General features: G+C 38.1%; 1 protein-coding gene across 4 annotated transcripts in view; it reads right to left on the bottom strand.

Moving 5' to 3' along the window:
* Positions 1-22,798, bottom strand: part of LOC134205268 (protein ovarian tumor locus-like) — a 69,834-nt gene that overhangs the window by 30,378 nt on the left and 16,658 nt on the right. For 3 of the 4 annotated variants that reach the window (XM_062680364.1, XM_062680362.1, XM_062680363.1), the window contains exons 4-7: positions 15,687-15,841; positions 15,423-15,611; positions 14,998-15,365; positions 336-549 (exon numbers count right to left, since the gene is read on the bottom strand). In XM_062680364.1, the coding sequence (XP_062536348.1) occupies positions 336-549; positions 14,998-15,365; positions 15,423-15,611; positions 15,687-15,841 (926 nt within the window). Of the gene's footprint in view, positions 1-335; positions 550-14,997; positions 15,366-15,415; positions 15,612-15,686; positions 15,842-22,798 lie in introns of all 4 variants that reach the window. The other variant, XM_062680365.1, reaches the window with a different exon arrangement.

Below are 22,798 nucleotides of genomic sequence, written 5' to 3'. Positions count from 1 at the left end.
TGAATCAAGATTCTTGATGTTAAAGTTCACATATCTAATTTTACTGAATTATTAAAATTAGATATGAAATGAAATTTTAAAATAACATGACGTTCCATATCAAGATATACTTTTTATCAAGTGATAAAACTCATAATCTTAAAAGGCTATTTAGGCTCAATCCGCCCATTGTGTCTTTTCAATGTCCCGTCCACTCATGTATGCATCGGCGCGTCAACGCTTCGCTATTCTGTTTCATGATACACAACAGCTTCTTCTACAGCGCTGAAAACACGCTATGTAGGCAACCAGCTTTATCGGTTATCGAATAATGAATTATAGTAAATGAGACATACCTTTATCTTCCGTTGATTTTCGCGACGTGAAGGTCCAAGATTTGGAGTCGTCCGTAGTAACTGGTTTTATTTTTTCGTATGAAACTGTACGACATTCAGCGAATTCTTCCAGGTACACAACGCAGGGTCCATTATGAGGTTTCATGTCTTGGATATAACCATGCAGCAAACGTTCGTCATATTCGTTCAATTTAACCAAACATCGTGCGCCTACCTAAAAATACAATTTATAAAGAAAATGTGACAGTTTTCGAAATAAGGCGTTACAAAACAATTAAATGTTCAAACTGCGTTCTAACAGGTTATTTAGTTATTTATGTGGTATATAATGTGGACTTCATGGCCGTGACGCCAATGTGGTGGTAGGCGGTAAAAAAAGAAATTCTGCTACGCTCAGAATCTTCTCTCCGTATCCAAATCTATAGCAAATCAAAGGCAGAGTATGGGTCATCCCAGGTAGAGGTGAATAACAAACAAATAACATAAAAACAAATGTTGCTGTGATATCAGATTTTGTTATTCTTATGTTATTCATGAATAATTATGACAAATTAATATTATGGCAAAATGTGTTATTTTTTAGCTATTATTTTAGTTATTTTAGCGACTATAGCTTGAGCTTGAGCTTGATTGACTGCTCGTAGTTGCTACTCCATTATGACCAGATCAGCTGTTCTTGCACAGGAAACCAACAGAAGTTTGCTTGGGACTAGCACACATCTTCAATGTACAAGTACTGGTGATCTCATTTGTTAGGTCATACTGGCGCCTGCCACGTCAGAATGCAAGTCAATGTAGGGAAGGGGAGGAAATGATGATGTAATCACTCGCCCACTGCAAGCCGAATATACCTCTGCACTTGCCACGAGTTCATGCGGAATTTGTTGGAATTTCTGGGTTAGGTTGGAGAGGCAGAGGTCCGTCTTGGTTAACGAGCTGCCAATGTGATAGGTAGGAGAAGGTAACTGATGGAATTTCTAATTGGATGTAGGAAACGAGCTCTATAGTTCATTTCCAATTCTAGCAGATTACTGTTAGAATACTCAAGTTGAAGGTATAGGAATAGTAATGGAAACGGTGTATGGAAGTCCATTTCCAGTTCTAGCGATTGCTAGAACATGAGAAATAAAGAGAAAGATACAAAGTAGGAGAATGGAACGGAACTGGGATTGAACCCACGACCTCCTGCGTATGAGGCAGAAGCAGTAGCCATATGACTACCAAGCCCGCTTCGAAACAAGAGAAATCACGCACTGAACTGATTAATTTTATTGCCGGCCGCGCAAAGCAGAACACAATAATTCGGCCGACCGCGCGATCGTTCTGCTGTCCGAAACAAGAGAGATCACGCACTGAACTGATTAATTTTATTACCGGCCGCGCAATGCAGAACACAATATTTCGTCCGACCACGCGATCGTTCTGCTGTCCGAAACATGAGAGATCACGCACTGAACTGATTAATTTTATTACCGGCCGCGCAATGCAGAACACAATATTTCGTCCGACCACGCGATCGTTCTGCTGTCCGAAACATGAGAGATCACGCACCGAACTGATTAATTTTATTACCGGCCGCGCAATGCAGAACACAATATTTCGTCCGACCACGCGATCGTTCTGCTGTCCGAAACATGAGAGATCACGCACTGAACTGATTAATTTTATTACCGGCCGCGCAATGCAGATCACAATAATTCGGCCGACCGCGCGATCGTTCTGCTGTCCGAAACAAGAGAGATCACGCACTGAACTGATTAATTTTATTACCGGCCGCGCAATGCAGATCACAATATTTCGTCCGACCACGCGATCGTTCTGCTGTCCGAAACATGAGAGATCACGCACCGAACTGATTAATTTTATTACCGGCCGCGCAATGCAGAACACAATATTTCGTCCGACCACGCGATCGTTCTGCTGTCCGAAACATGAGAGATCACGCACTGAACTGATTAATTTTATTACCGGCCACGCAATGCAGAACACAATATTTCGTCCGACCACGCGATCGTTCTGCTGTCCGAAACATGAGAGATCACGCACCGAACTGATTAATTTTATTACCGGCCGCGCAATGCAGAACACAATATTTCGTCCGACCACGCGATCGTTCTGCTGTCCGAAACATGAGAGATCACGCACTGAACTGATTAATTTTATTACCGGCCGCGCAATGCAGAACACAATAATTCGGCCGACCGCGCGATCGTTCTGCTGTCCGAAACAAGAGAGATCACGCACTGAACTGATTAATTTTATTACCGGCCGCGCAATGCAGATCACAATATTTCGTCCGACCACGCGATCGTTCTGCTGTCCGAAACATGAGAGATCACGCACCGAACTGATTAATTTTATTACCGGCCGCGCAATGCAGAACACATTATTTCGTCCGACCACGCGATCGTTCTGCTGTCCGAAACATGAGAGATCACGCACTGAACTGATTAATTTTATTACCGGCCGCGTAATGCAGAACACAATATTTCGTCCGACCACGCGATCGTTCTGCTGTCCGAAACATGAGAGATCACGCACTGAACTCTATTTTAGTTATTTTAGCGACTATATCAAACAAACTAAAAACAGATTTTGCTATTCTGTTATTGATATATTAATGGATAAATAATACAGTCCCTTCCTGATTTTGGCAACACGACCGGATTTTAATGTTGCCAAAATGGGGATGTTGCCAAAAACGGGAAAAAAATTTCATACGAAATTTCAATTTTTTTTGTTTGCATGATTGAAGCTAAATACTTAGAATATATACTACAAAGTATGTGTAGTGTGTTTAAGTGATGCACGTGCATCATAATTGTCATTTTTGCGATATTATTCATAACTCGGAGATTGTAGCTCAAACAAAATTGAAACAAACTCAAGAATGGTAATCAAAACATAATGTAACTAATTATAGTCAATTTCATAATACAAATTTAATAATAAATAATATTTGAAATTAACAATAGCGTCGGCCATGTCCTTACAAAAAAATTGTAGTAATAAAAAAACGTTTCTATAGTAGTCCATTGAAGTGCTGACTTCAATCTGACATCTCATATAAATTTTAGTCCACCGAAAATGCTTGTTTTTATCATAATTCTCTATATAAATCAAATAGCGATCCGACGGATACATGATGACTAAATGTGCTACAAATTTCGGATTCTTACATAATGGATTTTTATGGAGGCAAACTTTCTTGTGGTCGGTGTGATTAAGAGTAAAGTTCTGTGCACAATTTTCGCTGACATTATGGAAAAAACGAACACAAGGCATAAGACGTTCCATTGTTTTAGAAAATGGTAACGGAAATCTCCATTCTGCACATTGGTTAAGCGTATCCAATGTAGTGTGAGTATGTGTTAACTACACTCGACTAACTAAAACCAAATCTTTTTTCACTAGTCGGTCTCCTAGCACTCAACCCAGCAATATTTCAGGCGGCAATGATTGATCCATGCGCACTATTTGCGCCTCGCACTACGAGTAATAGTGTGGCCAAGTGGAAGCTGGAAGACCATTTGCGGCATGCCACCTCTGACACTCGATAGCAGTCAACCTACTGGTGCTCGCTGCAGCTCATCGCACTATAGTTCTCCATGCTAGTGATTAAAACGTTGAAGACAAAGTAGGCTCAAGAGAAGACAACGGCTATTCGAAAAAATCGAAGTGGTTGAAGAATTCATGTACTTGGGCTCACTTGACCTCCGATAACGATATCAGCAGACAAATTCGGAGACGCAACGTGGCAGAAAAGCGTACGTACGAGATCTGGACAATGCTTGTGGAGGACCAACGAGCACTTGGAGTAAAAATGGTTCTCTACAACGATCCGACAGGCACAAGAAGGCGAGGTGTGCAGCGATCAAGGTGGGTCGATCAGGTGGAAGACGATTTACGGACCCTCCGTAGACTGCGTGACTGGTAACGTACAGCAGTACACTTCTGATACTTCGCCATCACAAACAGAACACACGAGAGCAGGCATTGGAAGTGTAAGTGAGCATTGTGAGTATTGATCTATTGCAATCTATGCTACATCCATAGCCAATGAGTGAACTGCCTCACTAAGATAAATGTCAAACAATGAGTAGGAGCGATCGTTGCTGTGATAAACAATGAGCAACACCGTCTAACAAGCCAAGCCGTGGTAAGGTATCCATGTAAGCAACGATTTTTGCATTCGTACCCCGCTTGCTCTAGTACAATGAAACCAAACAATCAAACCACATCATGTATTCTCCTTTATTCGCCCTTCTTTGAAGGTGATAAGATAGTCAAGAGAAAGTATCAACGTCTCCCATTCAGTGTACTCGAGTTCCAGACTCATGGAGGTCTTCATTTTTAGAATGCCTAAATGACTTCTTCTATCAGCGCACCGGAACGACCCTTATTGTTGTGTCACCAAGTGATTCACTTCACTCAATCAGCTTCCATTGATGAGCGTTGAAGATCAATAAACGATGAATAATCGAACATTCAATTTCAATTTCACGGCAGAACATCAAGTAGGCTTAGATTAACCCGATTTTTTCTCATGATCTGATTTAAGTCAATGCCTGCTCGAGAGCCTTACGGTTACATGTTACCAAACTCTTACCATTACTATTGATCTGTTGGCAAACATGCTGGAATCACAAGGTTCCTTATGCAATTGACACATCAGGACCCAACAGTATTCTGATATTAATCGCTAAACAAATTTGCCTAATTAAAAAAAATAAGACTCTTTGAAATAAAACTGTTGCTTGTTTTATATACGGGAATTCAGCAGATAGACGGATAAAATGATAAAATTACGGTTTCTCGGCTGATACCAGAAAAGTGGCGCGTAATTAGCAAAACGACTTGATGGTTAGACAGCGCATTTAAAAAATCGAATGTGCCAATCACTAGCAATTAAACCTACGGGGGTTGCTTGTTCCTGGATCACTCATGCAGTATTAGTTGCATTGTGATGTAAACAGTGGGCTTCGCTTAATAGGTGTTGTACTATGTACAACGGTGTTAGTCAGCTTATCGACGACAAAATCAGTGAGATGCCAAAAAATATGACATTCTACGGTGGGCTGGTTAGATCAGGGTAGTGTAAATAGGGACATGGAAAACGTGAATAAAAAGAGCAGAAAAGTTTCAATAGACATTGTTTGCAATGTGCGGTAATATGAGTTGTGGTTCATTAACTCAGCGAAAGTGCCCACTATTCGTACAGAGCCCATAGTACGCATATAAACCTTAATGACATTCACTTTTGGTTTTGTTGATCATATTACATAATTATAAAAGAGTTTTAGCACTAAAAAGTATTAAAAAAATATTTTCGAGGTTGTTGCCAAAATCGGGAAGAAAATGTTGCCAAAAACGGGTGTTGCCAAAATCGGGGGTAGACAAAAACGGGTGTTGCCAAAATCGGGATGGGACTGTATATTCTTTTGCTATTGTTTTTCTACCCGGAATGGTGATATACGTATCGGTTACCCGGTTAGAGATGAAAAACAAACAAATAACATAATAACACATTTTGCAGTGATATCTGGTTTTGTTATTTGTATGTTATTCATGATTAACATAAAATAGCATAACAAGAACAAATTGTCTTATGACAGCAAAATTTGTTATTTATATGTTATTGGAGGGAAGAGCAGAACATCAAATAAAGAACAAATTTTGCAATCAAAACAAATTTTGTTATTCATTTATCATTTGGATTTTCAACACATCAATAATAACTGATTTTGATATTTTTCTTTGAATATTTTGCTATTGGTTTATTTTATATTAAAAAATTATTTATGAGCTATTTGCTCGAAAAATGTTTATTATTTTTATTTTATTTTTGCTATTTTAACAACTATATCAAACAAACCAATGTCAGGTTTTGGTTTTCACTTATTTATATATTTATGGTGAAATTTGGTATTTTTTTGTTATTTTCGTTTATTCGGGTAGTGCCTTTAGTGCCCGCTGTTTATACAATCGCTGAATTTATTAGAAATAATAAAGTCATTACGATTAGAAATTGGTGCATAATTTGTATAAAAGCCTTGGCTGATTTGGAAAGATCGTCACGGATTTTAGCCATCTTGTTACTGTGATTTCCACAGATTTTCGCTAAAGGTCTTGCGTCCGCAGCCCATAAGGTGCCGTTTTGGGGTACGCGCCTTACCGTCACGGCTGCCTGATGACGACTGACAACTTGTTCTTCTCGGAGGCAGCCGAACAATGCAACGATCATTAAATACACGACATGGTGTGATACGTTTTTCTGATTATTTACAATAGTTTTACCAATTACTTACTATGCAGAGGGTATATTTGCTACCTAGTAACACTCCAGATGATACTTGGCCAGAAAATAAATTCAAATGTCAATTTAGAAAAGTTTTTATACGAATTGAGCGTCATTTTTGAGTGGAAAAGGGATTTTTAGGTGTAATTGGTTAAAAACCGTCAAAGACATATTTTATCCCATTGATATTGTTTATTACGTTGAATCTCCTGTTTAGATTATGTAGTGAAAAATTATTTGCCTTTCTTGTATATTTGATTTTGGCAGTCTTAAGAGAAAATAGCAAAAAAAAGCAAATAATTTTATTCTTTGTTTGAAATAAAAGGCCCCAAATCTCTAATGTTTTTTATAAAGTGTTTTCATATTTTCTTGTTATGTTCCATTTGAATGACATAATTGACATAATGACACAATTACTGTTACCCAGAACGCCACAAAGAACCAGCATATTAGTTTATTGGGAAACACGGATTGGCATAATTACCGGCAATGTTCCGGAGCACCAAAATTCCTTCATGGCAATCTACATTGCTGTCGTCATCCATTACAAGCTCCTTATCACATAAGCCAGTCCCAGCCATGTGCAATGACCGAGAGGGGAATTTGCTGACAGTATAAACTATGGTGACAGCCAGGTGGAAGGAGCACTTCGAAGATTTGTTGAACGGTGAAAATGAAGGTGTATTAAGGAGCAGGATCGACATAGTCGGCGACGGGCAAGCTGTGGAACCACCAACGCTGGACGAGGTTAAGAAGGCTCTAAGCGAGCTGAAAAACAGTAAAACTGCTGGGAAGGCCGACATCCCAGTCGAGCTTCTCAAACACTGAAGTGAGCAGCTGCATCAATCAATCCACCACATTATCCAGAAAATATGGAAGGATGACTAGAGTGTGCCAATTACAGATTTGATCACCCTTCTGAACCTGGCAGGTTTTCGTGAGGGCCGATCAACGACGGATGATGCACTTTCGAATTTATTGTTCAACATTGCACTCGAAGGCGCTATTAGGTGATTTGGCGTGCAGAGGAACGGCACTATCATCACATGGTCGCATATGCTCCTGGGCTTGGAGGAAGACATCGACCTTATTGTAATCGATCACAGAGCAGTAGTGGAGGTTTTTGTCCCACTGAAGAGGGAGACGGCGAATATAGGCTTAACCATTAACTCTATCAAGATTAGGGGGACCATATGGTATCCTAAAGGAGGATATGTCCTCCTTTTTCATTAAAAATAAGATGTCCTCCTTTTGCGCTAAACTGTCCTCCTTTTTGAAAACTTTGAAAAAAAAAGTTGATTTATTAATTTATTATGTAGACATTCTAGTTATTAAACAATTCTACAACAGTGATCCATTCGCAAATTAATCGTTGCGCACTTTTGCGTTTTTTGATTTCTTATGAAATATTTTCCTTTAAGTTTTTGAATAAAATCATTGTAAATATCGAAAATTAAATACGTGAATTGCAGTAACTGGTCAGGAGTCGAAGACATCAGAAGATGCAAATGCATCTCAAATTTTTTTACAAGTAAATATGTACCCATCGTATTCCTTTGGCGAATTTGGCAAAAAAATTTTAATGACTACAGTTCTACTAGCGTTCTTGATACTTATGCTTCTACTGTCCTAATAGAACATAATGTTCGGTCAGCTACACTGAGTATACTGGTCGTAAGACTATCACACGATTCTCTTTTGAAATTTCGCCACAATAAAATGTATTGATTTTCATACGATTCACTAATGAAATGCATTCCATACGACAATCTCATGAAAAAAATTAAGTTCGATTAAAAAAATGTAACCTGTTTTCGAACCATGGACGTCGTGAATAGGAGGCGTGTGATCACACCACACGTCCACCAACGCTTCGAGGAATTGTCTTGTTGGATATCTAATAAAAAGATAGATTTGACCGAAATAAGATCTTAAGATTTTCATAGTTCAATTCTTATGAAAGTTTTGTCGTATGAAAATCTTACGACCAGTATCCTCAGTGTATCTATTGCATGTGATGAGCTTTGTCTCAACACTTGTCTCAATTTGACTTCATGCAAAGTGTACGTACATATCCCAAGCAACCATCAGAAGTTCGGATAAGAAGGGCTATTTTGGCTTAATCAGCTCTCATTTTAAGTAATTTTTCGTATGGCGTAAAAGTGAACTTTAAAGTTCCGTTAAGGATGCTTGGAACTTGATGTGAACCATAGTGAACCAATTAATTCGGTTAAGAGTAAATTTAAGTAAAATCTGAACTACTGGTTGCTTGGGATATGGCCTCAACTTTATGAACTTATTCCCATTGACACACGATCTCTTGTTTGCTTAGTTGCCTCGACTTACAAAACTTCTTACAATAAACTTCACTGTGCAAAAATAACAATTATACAATATTCTTGATCATATTAAAAACTAAAAATCGATCGATTTTTTTTGTTCTCCTTCTTAACCAAATGTCCTCCTTTTTCACTACGTTTCGGGTAAATTGTCCTCCTTTGGAAAAATTTCATATGGTCACCCTAATCAAGACAAAGTTCATGGTGGCAGGTAGAGATAGGGGAAGTCCTAGTGGTGTTGGTGCAGAGGTAGTGCTTAATGGGGATGTGTTTAAATTTGTTGAAGTATTTGTTTACCTTGGAACGCGTGTGACATGTGACAATGACGTTTCCCTTGAAGTGAAAAGACGAATTGCTGCTGCGAATAGGGCCTTTTACGGATTACGTAATCAGCTTAGGTCTCGCAACATGCAGACGGAAACGAAATTTGCTCTATACGAAACTCTGATTCTACCAGTGGCCCTTTATGGACATGAAGCATGGACATTAAAAGAGGCGGACCGGAGAGCTTTCGGGGTTTTTGAGCGTGAGTGGCGCAGACGCATAAATCATGAGCTGTATCAAGTATACAAAGAAGAAAATATTGTGAATCGTATAAAATACGACAGACTTCAGTGGGCTGGTCACTTAGTGCGAATGTCGGAAGAAAGAATAGCGAAAACAGGCAACTGGCTAGCTTTTCCGGGCCCATCTTGATGAGCTCAGCTCCGATACCATCCTTACAAGCTGCTTTATTGGTCTTTAGCTGTTGGAAGGCATCCTTAACTTCCCTCAAGGTGGGGGCTGGTTGGCATCCATCGTCCGCTAAACTGATGTAGTCATCTGCTCCGCTGCATTGACTTTCACTGCCTGTACTCTCAGCGCCATTCAAATGTTCCTCGTATAGTATGCTGCTTCCGCTTCGGTGGACCATGATGCACAGTTTCACTTAGTCTTTCGCTGGCACTCGGACGATGATCAGCCGCCACTAACATGGAGAACAGACGCTGCTGTGAGCCGATCCTGACATGGAGAACAGACGCTCAGTAAGATTTGCACCTCCGGAGAGGAGCAAAGACCACCCCCCCCTTCCCTGTCAGCATGAGACCATAGTTCCCACCGGTGTTGGTTACCCGATCATCCCTAAGGATGCTCTTATCTCGGCCAGCACCATGAGGAGGTAGGTATAGAATTACTGGGTAAGACACAAAGGACCGCGAGATGGGGTCTATTTTATTCCTTCAGGTACGCGAAGTACCAAAGGTACGCTTTACCCAGCATTTGCCGTGCCCGAATACAACTTGTTGCGCGCAAATCGATTAAGGATAAAGTGGCTAAAAAATGAGTGAGTTTTTTGGTGAGTTTTTGCGCACACTCATACACACACACTCCTATAAAAAGTTCGTTTTTGGAGCGAACATATAGCCTCTACATATAATACTTTGTATACGAGAAAGGCAAAAGGAAGAAAAAAGATGGAAGAAAGAACAAGAAACAAGGAAGAAGGACGAAATAAGGAAAAGAGAAAAAAGAAGACAGAACATAGAAAAACGAAAACAGAAAAGGAAGTAGATAGAAAGAAGAAGAGAGAAAGAAGAAAAGAGAAAGAAGAAAAACAAAGAAGAAGGAATAAGGGAAAAGTAGACAGAAGAAAACAAGAAAAAATAGGATGAAGGAACGAGAATCAAGGAGAAAAACAAAGAAAGAAGGAAGAAAGTAAGGAAAAGGAAAGAAAAAGGAAGAAAGAAAAAGGACAGACAAGGCAGAAAAAGGAAAAAGGAAGAAAGAAGAAGCAAGAAGGAATAAACAGATCAAAGAAATATGATGGAAGAAGAAACGAGAAAGATGGTAGAAGATAGAAGGAAGGAAGAAAGAATTAGGATGAAAAAGTAAGGAAGAAAGAAAAAGGAACAAGGAAGAAGGAAGAGAAAGGAAGAAGAAGAAAAAAAAAACAAAGAAGTAGGAAGAAAAAAAGATGAAAAAACAAAAAAAAAAGGATGAAAGAAGAATAAAGAATAAAAATATCAAAGTAATTGAGGTAAGAATCAAAAACCGAATGCAAGAACAAAGAATAATAAAATCTTGTTTTTTTCTATGCTACCTCACCATTTCTTGTGCTATACAGACGAAAAAAAAGAAGGATAAAAGTCATATCAAAATTGAGAGACACCAAGGAGTCGGAGAAGGGAGAAGATTTCGGTTTGTTTCCGTTTGTGCCCCTATTAATGTCACATGTGAATTGTTCCGTTGAAATCTATGTCTCAGCCTTTTGTTTTTCAGCCTTGTGAGATTTTCACTTTTTCAGCCGTTCGAGAGTTCACCCTTATGTGAAAGTCCCGCAAAAATAACACGATTTCCTGAGGTACGACAGTAAGAATATTGCCATAGTATGATGATATCAGTATTCACATACCGAACCACCGGTTAGGGGTGATTCGAAGATGACGTCCACTTCTTTTTGGGGTTTTTCGATCTCCCTCCCTCCACTATTTCGCTCTTTCATATAGGGTAATCATGCACGCAGAGAAAAGTTATCTTTTTGAACTAAAAAATAAAATTGTTGAAATAAATTTTAAACTCAAATATTTTTATTTTAAAATCAAAACTATGATATTATTGATTCAAATATTTTTATCGTTGTTTCTACTACAATTCAGTGTTAATGAATACAGTTAGGATTCAATAAAATATCGTATTGCCGACAAAAAATATTTGATTAAATTTTTAATTGATTTTTGATTTTTTTGCAATTCTAGATAAAACTTTATAATGACAATTATATGTAAAACTCAAATGAGGTTTATATGATAATTTATAATACTCATTTGGGTGATATATTGGGAAACCAACAGCTGTACGTACAAAATATCAAAAGTCAGGCAAGAAGCCGCTTGTTGCGGTTTGGCAGAACCCCAACCAATTGTGCATTGTTATTGCCAAGTATCAGCCGAATATTCTACATTTTCACAGGCATATCATATAAAATAATCTGATAATAGTTTGCCGTAGTGCAATCTGCCGTGATTTTGATTGGTTAGACTGACTACTACACGGTTGCTACTCCGTGATTGATCAGAACTGGTGCAAATTACACTACTGTAATCTGTCGTGATTTTATCGAGAATTTACAATCTTTCCCAATTTCCTTAGCAAAAATTTATTGAAAAATACAGATAGGGGTAGTAGGGGCAATATGAACATACGGGGCAATATGAGCCATCCTCATTTGGAGCTTATTGACAAGTTTTATTTAGTTATATGATCTTTAAGTTAGTTATATGATCTTTAAGAGGATGCTACACATATGCATCAACGTGAAAACCGCATTAACATAATTTAAACCGCAATTCAAACATAAAAATACACTTGAAAATGTAAATTTTTGCTGCATAGGCAAAATTATTATAAGATTTGAAGTTTATAAATATGGTTTTGACACAAAACTGATTAAAATACAGGTCAAAAATACACCACAATCAAAAGATATATTAAAATTGAATATTGTACACACATGTTTGTATTGATACAAATCTGAATTTATCATAAAACTTTTTTTTCCCCAAAACTAGTCTCTATGGGGCAATATGGGCATACCTGCCCAGAGCAAGATATCAGGCCTTAAAATACGAACAAGTTCAAATTTCAGTAGTCAAATACAAGAAGATTATCATATATGTAAGATTCATTACGGAAAAATTACAACAGCGCATTACTGCGATTGAAACAGAAAAAATGACCATTGGCCAATTGAAATGTGGCTGTTCAAACGGTGAAGAGTGGCAAATCGGTTCAGTCCGCTGTTGTGCGGTTTTTTAATTTTATTTGGTATGGAATACTCACAACTATTGTAGGAATATCATATTCTTCTATATTACGATACTTTTTTCGCCTAAATTAACGTTTTGGATGGGTGGCCCATACTGCCCCAAATGGTGGCTCATATTGCCCCGTATAGTCGGGAACACACATTGAAATCAATACATTTTCAAAAGTGCATTCCAGCAATTTCCAAACGCATTTTTCGTCATTCATCGACGTTATATGAAAGGTAACATTCTCTAGTATAAGTCAACTACATTTGAACGATGTTTTTTGAGCTTTTCTGCGCTTTTGCTTTTCGGAACGATTACCTTAGGTGGCCCATTAGACTGGCCCAGGAAACAAAAAGTTGTCTAATTCCACGGGGCACCCCCCAGGATTGTGTCTTTGGGTGAGAAAATCAATCTCTGAAAATTTCAGCTCAATCGCTTGTTGCATAAGCTGGCGCATTTGATTTGAAGTTTGTATAGGGATTTCAGCCAAAATGTATAGGAAAATACACCTCCGTCACTCATTCGATCAGAAATTGGTTCTGATTGCTCGATTGACCTCAGAATTGCAAAAACGGCAGTTGGTATGCTACAGAACAATTTCTAGAACATTGTATGATGATTAAATGAACTTTTATATGGGTTTCGGCTGATGCGATTCGATCAAAAACCCAAAATACACAAATCAGCTCCTAATAATTCAGCCGAAACTATATAAAGTTTATTTAATCATCATGCAATGTTCTGTGAAATTGTTCTGTAGCATACCAACTGCCGGTTTTGCAATTCTGAGGTCAATCGAGCAATCAGAACCAATTTCCTGATCGAATGAGTGACGGAGGTGTATTTTCCTATACATTTTGGCTGAAATCCCCATACAAACTTCAAATCAAATGCGCCAGCTTATGCAACAAGCGATTGAGCTGAAATTTTCAGAGATTGATTTTCTCACCCAAAGACACAATCCTGGGGGGTGCCCCGTGGAATTCGACAACATTTTTTTCTCGCCATAGTAATCTGGGCCAGTCTAGTGGCCCATATTGCCCCGATCACCCCTAACACGTTCTACCCAGTTGACTGGCTTGGTTTTCCACGGGATGACTACATTTAAGTTTGATTGCAATTATAAGTCCGTACAATATTAGAAACAAGCCTGTTGATTCGCCCATAATAATCTTATATGTGAATTACACAAAAAATATAGTGATTGTTGCTTTACTTATCATTCAAACGGTAACTAAACGTACAAATTTGTTAATTTAATAACGAGAATATTTTTTAAATAAAAAGTATTTTTTTTCACCGCTATGTTTTATTTTTTTGAATTTGAGAAAAATATTGTTGAAAACAAAAACTTTTCTTGTTGGTTTCAAATTAATTTTCGCATTTCGCAAAAAAAATATTTTAAATTCAACCATTTTTACTTTAAACGCTGTTTTGGAATATTGTAAAAACAAAAATATTTTTCGTTAAATTTAATCTGATTTATTGTTGAATTCAGCGAATAAAATTATTAGCCGGGGAACAATAATAATTTTTGTTGTTTTTATACATAATATTATTGATTTAAAGAAACTTTTCTCTGCGTGTGTATTTTGGACATCTTAAATGAATATATTTTAGACTTTTGGCTATATTATTCCCTTTTTGCCTTTCTCGTACAACATAGCTGTACCGAAAGGCTATATGATCACTCAAAAAAGGAATTTTTGATAGGAGGCCCGGAGACACATAGTGTTATATACCAATCGACTCAGCTCGCCGAACTGAGGTGATGTCTGTATGTATACAAATTTTGTAGACACACTTTTTGGAACTTAGCATTGTCCGAATTACTCGTAACAGGTTTGTTATTGAAAATTGGCTAGATCGGACTATGTGATCAGAAGTTATAGTCAAAATACTATTTTTATGCCCAAAACACGCTAAAAAAATACTCATTTATGTTTTTCTCTAATTTTAGCACGAGAAAGGCACCAACACCGCTGGGTGGATTAATCAGTTTTTTTCTTCTATTCAGCTTTCTTTTAATACAAACACAAAGTGATCATGAACAACAAAGACAATAACCTTCAACCCAACAAACTGATGATAACACTTAGCGATTCAAAAAGTGAAACTCTGCTGGGTATCAGCACAAATATACATCAATTGAAACGAAAACCGTTGACACGCTGGGATACAAAGAACCATCGATCCACCCTCTATAATTTAATTTACTCTTAAATTACTCTTACCTGTAAACCATTCCCACTAAAATACCAGTTCCTGTATTTCAGTTCTCTGCGAATATCGCTCCACGAATCGAACTCGATGTTCCGATATATGTTTGGATCCAATGCTTTTGCAACTTTGTAAGGAAAAGGTGTTATGCCTTCCTTTAAAAGCTGTCGCACGCATGACATTTTTCTTTCGCATAACATAGGATTCATAAGGACAAGTTCTCGTGAGATAGGGCCCCGTAAACCGTTGGCATTGATACTTCGAACTTCCTTAATTATTTTGTCTGACCGCTTGCTCCTGTACACATCGACGATGTGCGCAAAATTTTCTCTGTTGTGAAAGTGACAAAACCGATAGTTATCTAATACACATTCCGTGGACTCTAGAAATAAAAGCATCACGTAAACAACTTTTAAATCTTGTCTAACTTACTTGTTACCCGGCGTGTCGAGGATGAACTCCCGTCCTTCTGTAGTTAATATCTTTTTATCGACAATCTCTCCATTTTCATCTGTACCTTCGAATATTTGCATAGATCTACCCTCGGGATCATGTAGCATGCGTTCAACAGAGTACATAACATCGGGAAGTTTAAATACACGAGAATACAGCGCTTCGTATACCAAAGCTGCGAAATATGAATGAGAATATGTAGATGAAACGATGAACAAAGACAATCTATTTGTAAAACTTTACAACCTACCCTGACAGTATGCAGCTTGTTCAATAAACGTCGTAGGAAAAATTGAGTCGAAGTGCTTGTCAGGAGAAAAGAATACCAACAAGGTGTCTTCATAAGAATTACACTTCACGAACCATGTGCCACAATTATATGGTTCAAATAGTAGTACATTTCGTCTGTAATAGAATTATTAAATATTATGAGAATATATACTCGATTTACCGTCGGGCGGGCTTATTTTTACTCCGGGGCTACTTTGCATTTTTGATTATATAAAAAATGTAAACGAAAAACTTTGTTGTACGAAAAAAGGCTATAAAATCAAATTTAAAACAGAGTGTTACCATCAAGGCACCCAAAAAGTTAAAGACAAAATTTTGTGTTAAAATGGTTTAAATGGCGAGGTGATATAGACTAAACACTTAATACATATATTTAATCGAGTTTCTTCACCTCCGCTTAACCCTTAAACCGTGTTTAAGCATATGGGTAAGCACCGCTTAACTCTTAAGCGGTGCTTACCCATACGTTTAAACTTGGTTTACGGTCTAAGCGGGGGTGAAGAAATCGGGCCTTAATGCTTTAAAAAAAGACAGAATCACCGTCTTCGACCATTTGCACAGACTAAACACTTAGGCGCAAGCAAGAGTAAACGCGACGAGCGATGCGACGCGGCGCGACTCACGTAAAAGAATAACAATCATTATGAACAGGCTGTCAAACTGTACTGTCGCGTCGCGTCGCATCGCACGTTTACACATTTTTGAATTTACACAACACCCAGTGGACCAGTGGAGAACTTTTCACTCCACGAAAAGTTTTCTTCTTAACCAGAACGGGAATCGAACCCTGATTCCACAGCACATGCGTCTAGAGTCTAGACGATTGACGTGGCTAACCGCACGGCCACGAAGCCACGAATTTGATTTTTGAAGGTCAATATTTTGATTTAGCGTAACTAGGTATAATAATCTCGTTTGAGAGCCTAAAAGGGTAAAAGATTAAATTTGGGCAACACCATTTCTATTAGGCCATTCATGCATGGCACTGACAATCGAAATCAAAACAAAATGTGTATGCAGTTGAAGCATAGCATAGCATAGTTATGGTGGTACTTCGTGGATTGGACACTAGTGATACTCATGGTTTTCTTTTGAAATCTCCATTCAGATTACTATCAGAAATCAAGGTGGGTGTGATCCTTGATTTCAATCTAGGACAAAAATCACAAAAGCATGAGGATTACTACTTCTGGCCTCGCCCATCTTTACCGTTACATGGGAGGGGAAGAAAGCGTTGATATAGTCCTTACTTAATTAGGGGCCCCCGACTTAACGACACCATCATAAGTACCACGGAATTGGTTATTGGGGAAGGTATTCATTGGGTCAGGATTTGCCTGTAGCTAACAATGTGACCGTGGTAGATCTTACACCGTAACACACCATGCAAAAATGCCTACCCAATGTTACGGGGGACAAAACAAAATGTGTATGCAGTTGAAGGTAATTAACTGCTGGTGCACGATATACGGACAAGGTAGGTTCGTAAGAAAAATTACACTTCAAGAATGACGCATATTTCACCGCCACATCGCCAGATATTCCTCTAGGAATTCATCCGAATATTCCTCCAGAAATTCGTCAGAATGTTCCTTCGGATATTCCTCTAGGAATTCCTCCGAATATTCCTTCAGGAATTGCTCGGATATTTCTCCAGGAAATCTTCCGAATATTCCTCCAGGAATTCGTCCTGATATTCCTGAAGGAATTCCTTCGGATATTCCTCCACGAATTCCTTCGGATATTCCTCCGGCTTGGAAACTTCAATCAACCTGGGCAATCACTACCCCTGCCAGCTGTCTGTTCATCGATGGAACCGCTTTCCTTAGACTACGCCAGAATAGTTTGGTATCAGATTTCCAATCTCACTTTCTGGATTTGGTGTTTGTAAACGAAAATTTACTTCCCGACTGTGCCTACTTAATGGAAATGCTCTAGCATGTTTGCGGTGTACAAAAAAGGAGACAAATATTACGTGAGTAACTACCGAGACATTACTTCTCTTGGCGTGAAATCGAAAGTGCCCACCGCAGTCGTCCGATTTTTGCGGTGTGGATGGTTCTCCTAACAGCTGATGCAACTCGGGATTCATTCGCCTCCTCCACGTACCGTCCGCCATCTGCACCCCACCATAGATGTACGCAGCACTTTCTTTTCGAAAACTCCCAGTGCGTGTTGGTCCTCCACGAGCATCATCCAGGTCTTGTGTCCGTAGAGAATAGACTGGTAGTTAATAAGCGTTTTGTAGATTGTCGGTTTGGTACGGCGGCGAACTCTATTCGATTGGAGCGTTTTGCGGAGTCCAAAGTACGTACGATTTCCTGCCATGGTGCGTCTCCAAATTTCTCTGCTGGTATCGTTATAGACGGTCACCAGTGAGCCCAAGTACACGAATTCTTCAACCTGTTCTTCTTCCAATTCTTCTTCCTGATCCAGGATGACTATTCTGATGGGCATCCACTCAATGGAACACTTTTTGGAACACTAAGCTGCGAGGCGGCAATGTCCCAGTGGGGGATGTAATGCCAATGAAGAAGAATTTTTTGGAAAAACATGTTCCCAAAACAGTTCCAAAAATATTGATACTTATATTGCCACGGTTTCTACCGAATGAGTTTGTGGTCACTTACGGAAACCTGTTTCAATATGACCGTTCCGAGACCAAATGATCATAGTATACTAATACGTTGTGAAATCTCGAATTTGCCAGAGAATTGACGAATCCAAGAGATAAAAAAAAGAAGACATGCGATGGTGAGAAACAACAAAATCTTTCATGGCGAAGTATACGGCGGCGATTTTAGAATGCCCGTATAAAATTCTATAGGACTTCTAATTAAAAACTAATCAATGTAAAGTGCGAAAAAAATGAAAAGTTAGATTTAGAACACATTATTCAAAAAAAAAAAAATTTCCTGTAGTGCACATAAAATATAGATATCCTTTTTTCTCGCACTTTACTTTGATTAGTTTTTAATTAGAATTGGTTTTCAATTTTATACGGACATTTTAACATACGCCGCCGTACTTCGCCATGAACGATTTTGTTGTTTCTCACCATCGCATGTTTTCTTCTTTTTATCTTTTGGATTTGTCACTCAGAATACAAGAAAAATTCACTTGATTCCTGTAATATCAAATTATCATTTTTTTTTAAGATGATCTAGTAAATTCGGATTCGTAATCCGAGTCGTTTCTATTTGACATGAATCGGATAGGGGACGAATTTCAAAATTCATGGCAAACAGAATCGTTCAAATCGGTTGAAAAATAACGAAGTTATCGTCAGTGTTATCCTACACTCAGGGTAAAAAAATCTGCTGTTTGATTTTACTCCATCTAAACGATTTTATAGTAAGTTCAACTAAGAGAGGGATATTTGAATTTTCTAAATGTCATGGCAAACTGTCAACAAAATGCACGCCAGAGCCACAGGAGCACTGGCGTGCATTGTTTTGACAGTTTCAAAAACAGTTCAAAAATCAAAGAGCAGAACTTTTTGTCCTGAGTGTATGACAACACTGGATATGGTCATAGCAAGAACGTGGGTAGGGGAAGTGGGAGAAGACCGCCATACGGGGTAAGACCGTCAACAAGGATTGTAGCATCAATAAGCATTTTTTGCCTTCCTCGTATTCAAAGTATACGTAAAGGCTCTATGTTCGCTCCAAAATCGGAATCCTTTTCCTTTTTTTCTTATTGAAAAAAAGCTCAAAAGTTATGGCGAAGCTACTATTTTTATAACACACGGGAAAGGCTCCATCACTGCTAGGTGGATTAAACTGGGTTTTTCACATTAATTATACACAGGAAGATGCTCTAGAATGTAGAACGGTGATGAAACTGGAAAACTTTTTTTTAAATCTAAATAACTCTTAAAAAAATTTCGTAATCATTTTTTCGAAGGTTTTATATAGGGTATGTTGGGGGAAGATAATGCCTCAAAACAGAAACATTTTAATTCAACTTTTCAAAGTGTATCTATAAAAATAGCTCATAATCTGTAAGCCAGAGGTACGAACTAACAAAAATTCCACTTTTTATTTCATTTTGAGTCATTCAATTAGAATTCTATTTTTCCGACAATCTAACGTCAAATGCCGGGGCAAGATGGGTCACCTTTAAATTCTGTAATTAACATTGTTGTTATTCCTAATATTGAATTACACACAGATAGATAGCTTTATTGCCAATGATTTTATTGAAAAAAAAAAGGTTTTTAGGCTTTGGATAAAGAAAGGGCTCTATATTTAAAAATGTCTGCAATTTCTTTCGAAAACAAGCCGTCCGTGTATTGCTTTCTTAAGGACAAAAAATATACATTTTTAATAAACAAATTAACACCATTATGCTCAGAAGTTACATTAAAATAATTAAATCAGCAATGGAAAACGTGTTTTAAATACGAACTATGCCCTTCAGTATGCGCTGGCCCATCTTGCCCTATTTGCAAGTTCTTGTTAGAGTGTCCATTTTCTATTTTCACCGGGTCACTGTCCGACATTCTGGTTACGTGCCCGGCCCACCGTAGTCGTTCGATTTTTGCGGTGTGAATGATTGATGGTTCTCCCAACAGCTGTTGAAAATCGTGGTTCATTCTCCTCCTCCTCCTTTCCTTTCAAAAACTCCAAGTGCGCGTTGGTCCTCCACGAGCATCGCCCAGGTCTCGTGTCTTATGAGCGTTTTGTAGATATTCAGTTTGATACGGCGGCGAACTCTATTCGATCTGAACTCTGCGTCTTGCGGAGTCCAAGGTACGTACGATTTCCAGAAACTATGCTTCTCCGAACTTCTCTGCTGGTATCATTTTCGGTAGTCACAAGTACACAAATTCTTCTACCACCTCGGTTTCGTCACCACCGATGCAAACTCGCAGTGGTTGGTTCACATTGTCCTCTCTTGAACCTCTTCCTATCGTGTACTTCGTCTTTCACGTGTTGATGACTCCGATCCGCTTAGATTCCCTCTGCAGGCTGATGTAGGTTTCCCCCATCTTCTCAAAGTTACGTGCCATAATATCTATGTCGTCGGCGAAATGCCCAAATAGCTGAACTGACTTCGTGAAAATGTCAATCCCTGCCCTTCGTATTACCCCTTCCAAAGCGATGTTGAATAGCAAACACGAAAGACCATCATCTTGGCGTAACCCCATTTCAGTTTTTTTCTTATTTCACGTCGCTTTAAATTAAGTCGTGTTACACATCGAAAAACATATTTTTAAACTCTTTCCCGCCCACAACTTTTTTTTAAGATTTAAGTAGGCAGAAAAAATCATATTTGAGAAAAATGGGTTGTAGGTCATTTGGCTCAATGACGTTTGGCCTAATGGTCATTTGGCCTAAAGTCGTTTGGCCTAATGGTTGTTTGGCCTAATGGTCGTTTGGCATAATTTGAAAAACGTAAATTTTTCTTTGTAGTAAAATATGTGAAAATGTTAATAATTTATTTAATGCTACATTTGGAGATCCACATTACTATTATTGGTGTTGTTTATGGTCATACATGTGTCGACCCCTGGGCGCCAACCAACAATTTATTTTCTGAAAATCCATGTATACATTTTTATCTGAATGAACATAAATAAAAGGTTTCTCGTTGCAGTTGGTCGCGTTTTCAATTACGTCTTCCGGAACCCCGAAAGTATTCCGCGGAACGATTTACGGTCGTCTCGATTACGTTGCCGGTCCAGGTTCACCCCTCCTGATTAACTACGGTAAAGAAGGTGTATAACAACATTATCCGATAGTCATCTTCAGTCACATACGATATGTACACTCCCGGCCAAAAGTTTGGGCTCACCCTCGAAAAATATAGGCAAAAGTTTTTGGTTGTATTTTCGCCGTCTTTCATCCGATTTCGGGTATTGTTAGCTCGATACAAAGTGAGTAGATCTTACACCGTAGGTATTTTAAACTAATCATTTCCAACTCACTATCTTGAATGTATATTTTGCCTGAAATTATAAATTATACTAAAAAATGATGAACCCAAACTTTTGGCCAATGCATACTATGCACTTGAATAAACATTTTGATTTTTTTTAAATAAAACAAAATGGGTTTCATTTCACTTTTCATGTCGAAATAATAAATTTTGGCTCAATTTTGAGAAAAATCAACATATTTTTACAACATAAATATAAGAAACATGCGTATCTTAATGTAAAGAAGGGTCACAGTGTGTATCATAAGAAAACAAAAGACATTCGATTTTGGCAACATAAATGTTCCGAACGTGATGCCAAAATCGAATGGGGTCTGTATTTTTAGTTTTACAGTTTTGTCATTGTATAGGAAACATACAATCTTTACAATATAATTGATACCTTCTTTAAAACATGAGCTGTTCTTTCGAGTTCTACTGCATGTTGCTTTGGTATTGCATATGATAAGCATTTTCCAAAAATGTTGGTGCCTTCTTTGAAGCATGATCAGTTCATTCAAGTTATACTGTTTTCATATGTCGACATTGCCAAAACATATCTGATTCATTGTTTCTTATACCTTCCATTTTTTAAATTCCTGGTTTTACTGTATTATCAAAGTGATTTGCAATATTTTAACATTAGTTTGTATTTCGCTTTTTGATCAAATGCACATGGCTTTATTTTGCACCTACAAAAAGAATTTCATATAACACTATATTTTAATCGTTTACGCCTATATGTACCTATTATGCCAAACGACTATTAGGCTAAACGATCATTAGGCCAATGGATCATTAGGCCAAACGACCATTAGGCCAAATGATTTTAGGCCAAACGGCATTAGGCCAAATGACTTTAGGCCAAACGACCTTATGCCAAACGGCATTAGGCCAAACGACTTTAGGCCAAACGTGGCACAATCAGAAATGCTAGAACAAAAGTTATTTAGCATAGGGTGGCTGTGCCAGTAATAGTGGTGTACCAGTAATAGTGGAAACTCGATTTTCGCTGGATTTGGTGCATTTTGATTTCATAGCATTCATAGCGCTTGCTTAGAAGAGGTGAATGTGTGCGGAAAAGTTTACAAATTTTCCGGGAAAACATCGAAAAACATCATTATCCCTAACTTTTTAGCTCCCTTGCAC

Source organism: Armigeres subalbatus, chromosome 1 (assembly GCF_024139115.2).
Source record: "Armigeres subalbatus isolate Guangzhou_Male chromosome 1, GZ_Asu_2, whole genome shotgun sequence".
Classification (NCBI taxonomy): Eukaryota; Metazoa; Arthropoda; class Insecta; order Diptera; family Culicidae; genus Armigeres; species Armigeres subalbatus.
The sequence above is the reverse complement of the archived record's forward strand: the minus strand, read 5'-3'. Positions and strand labels throughout refer to the sequence as shown.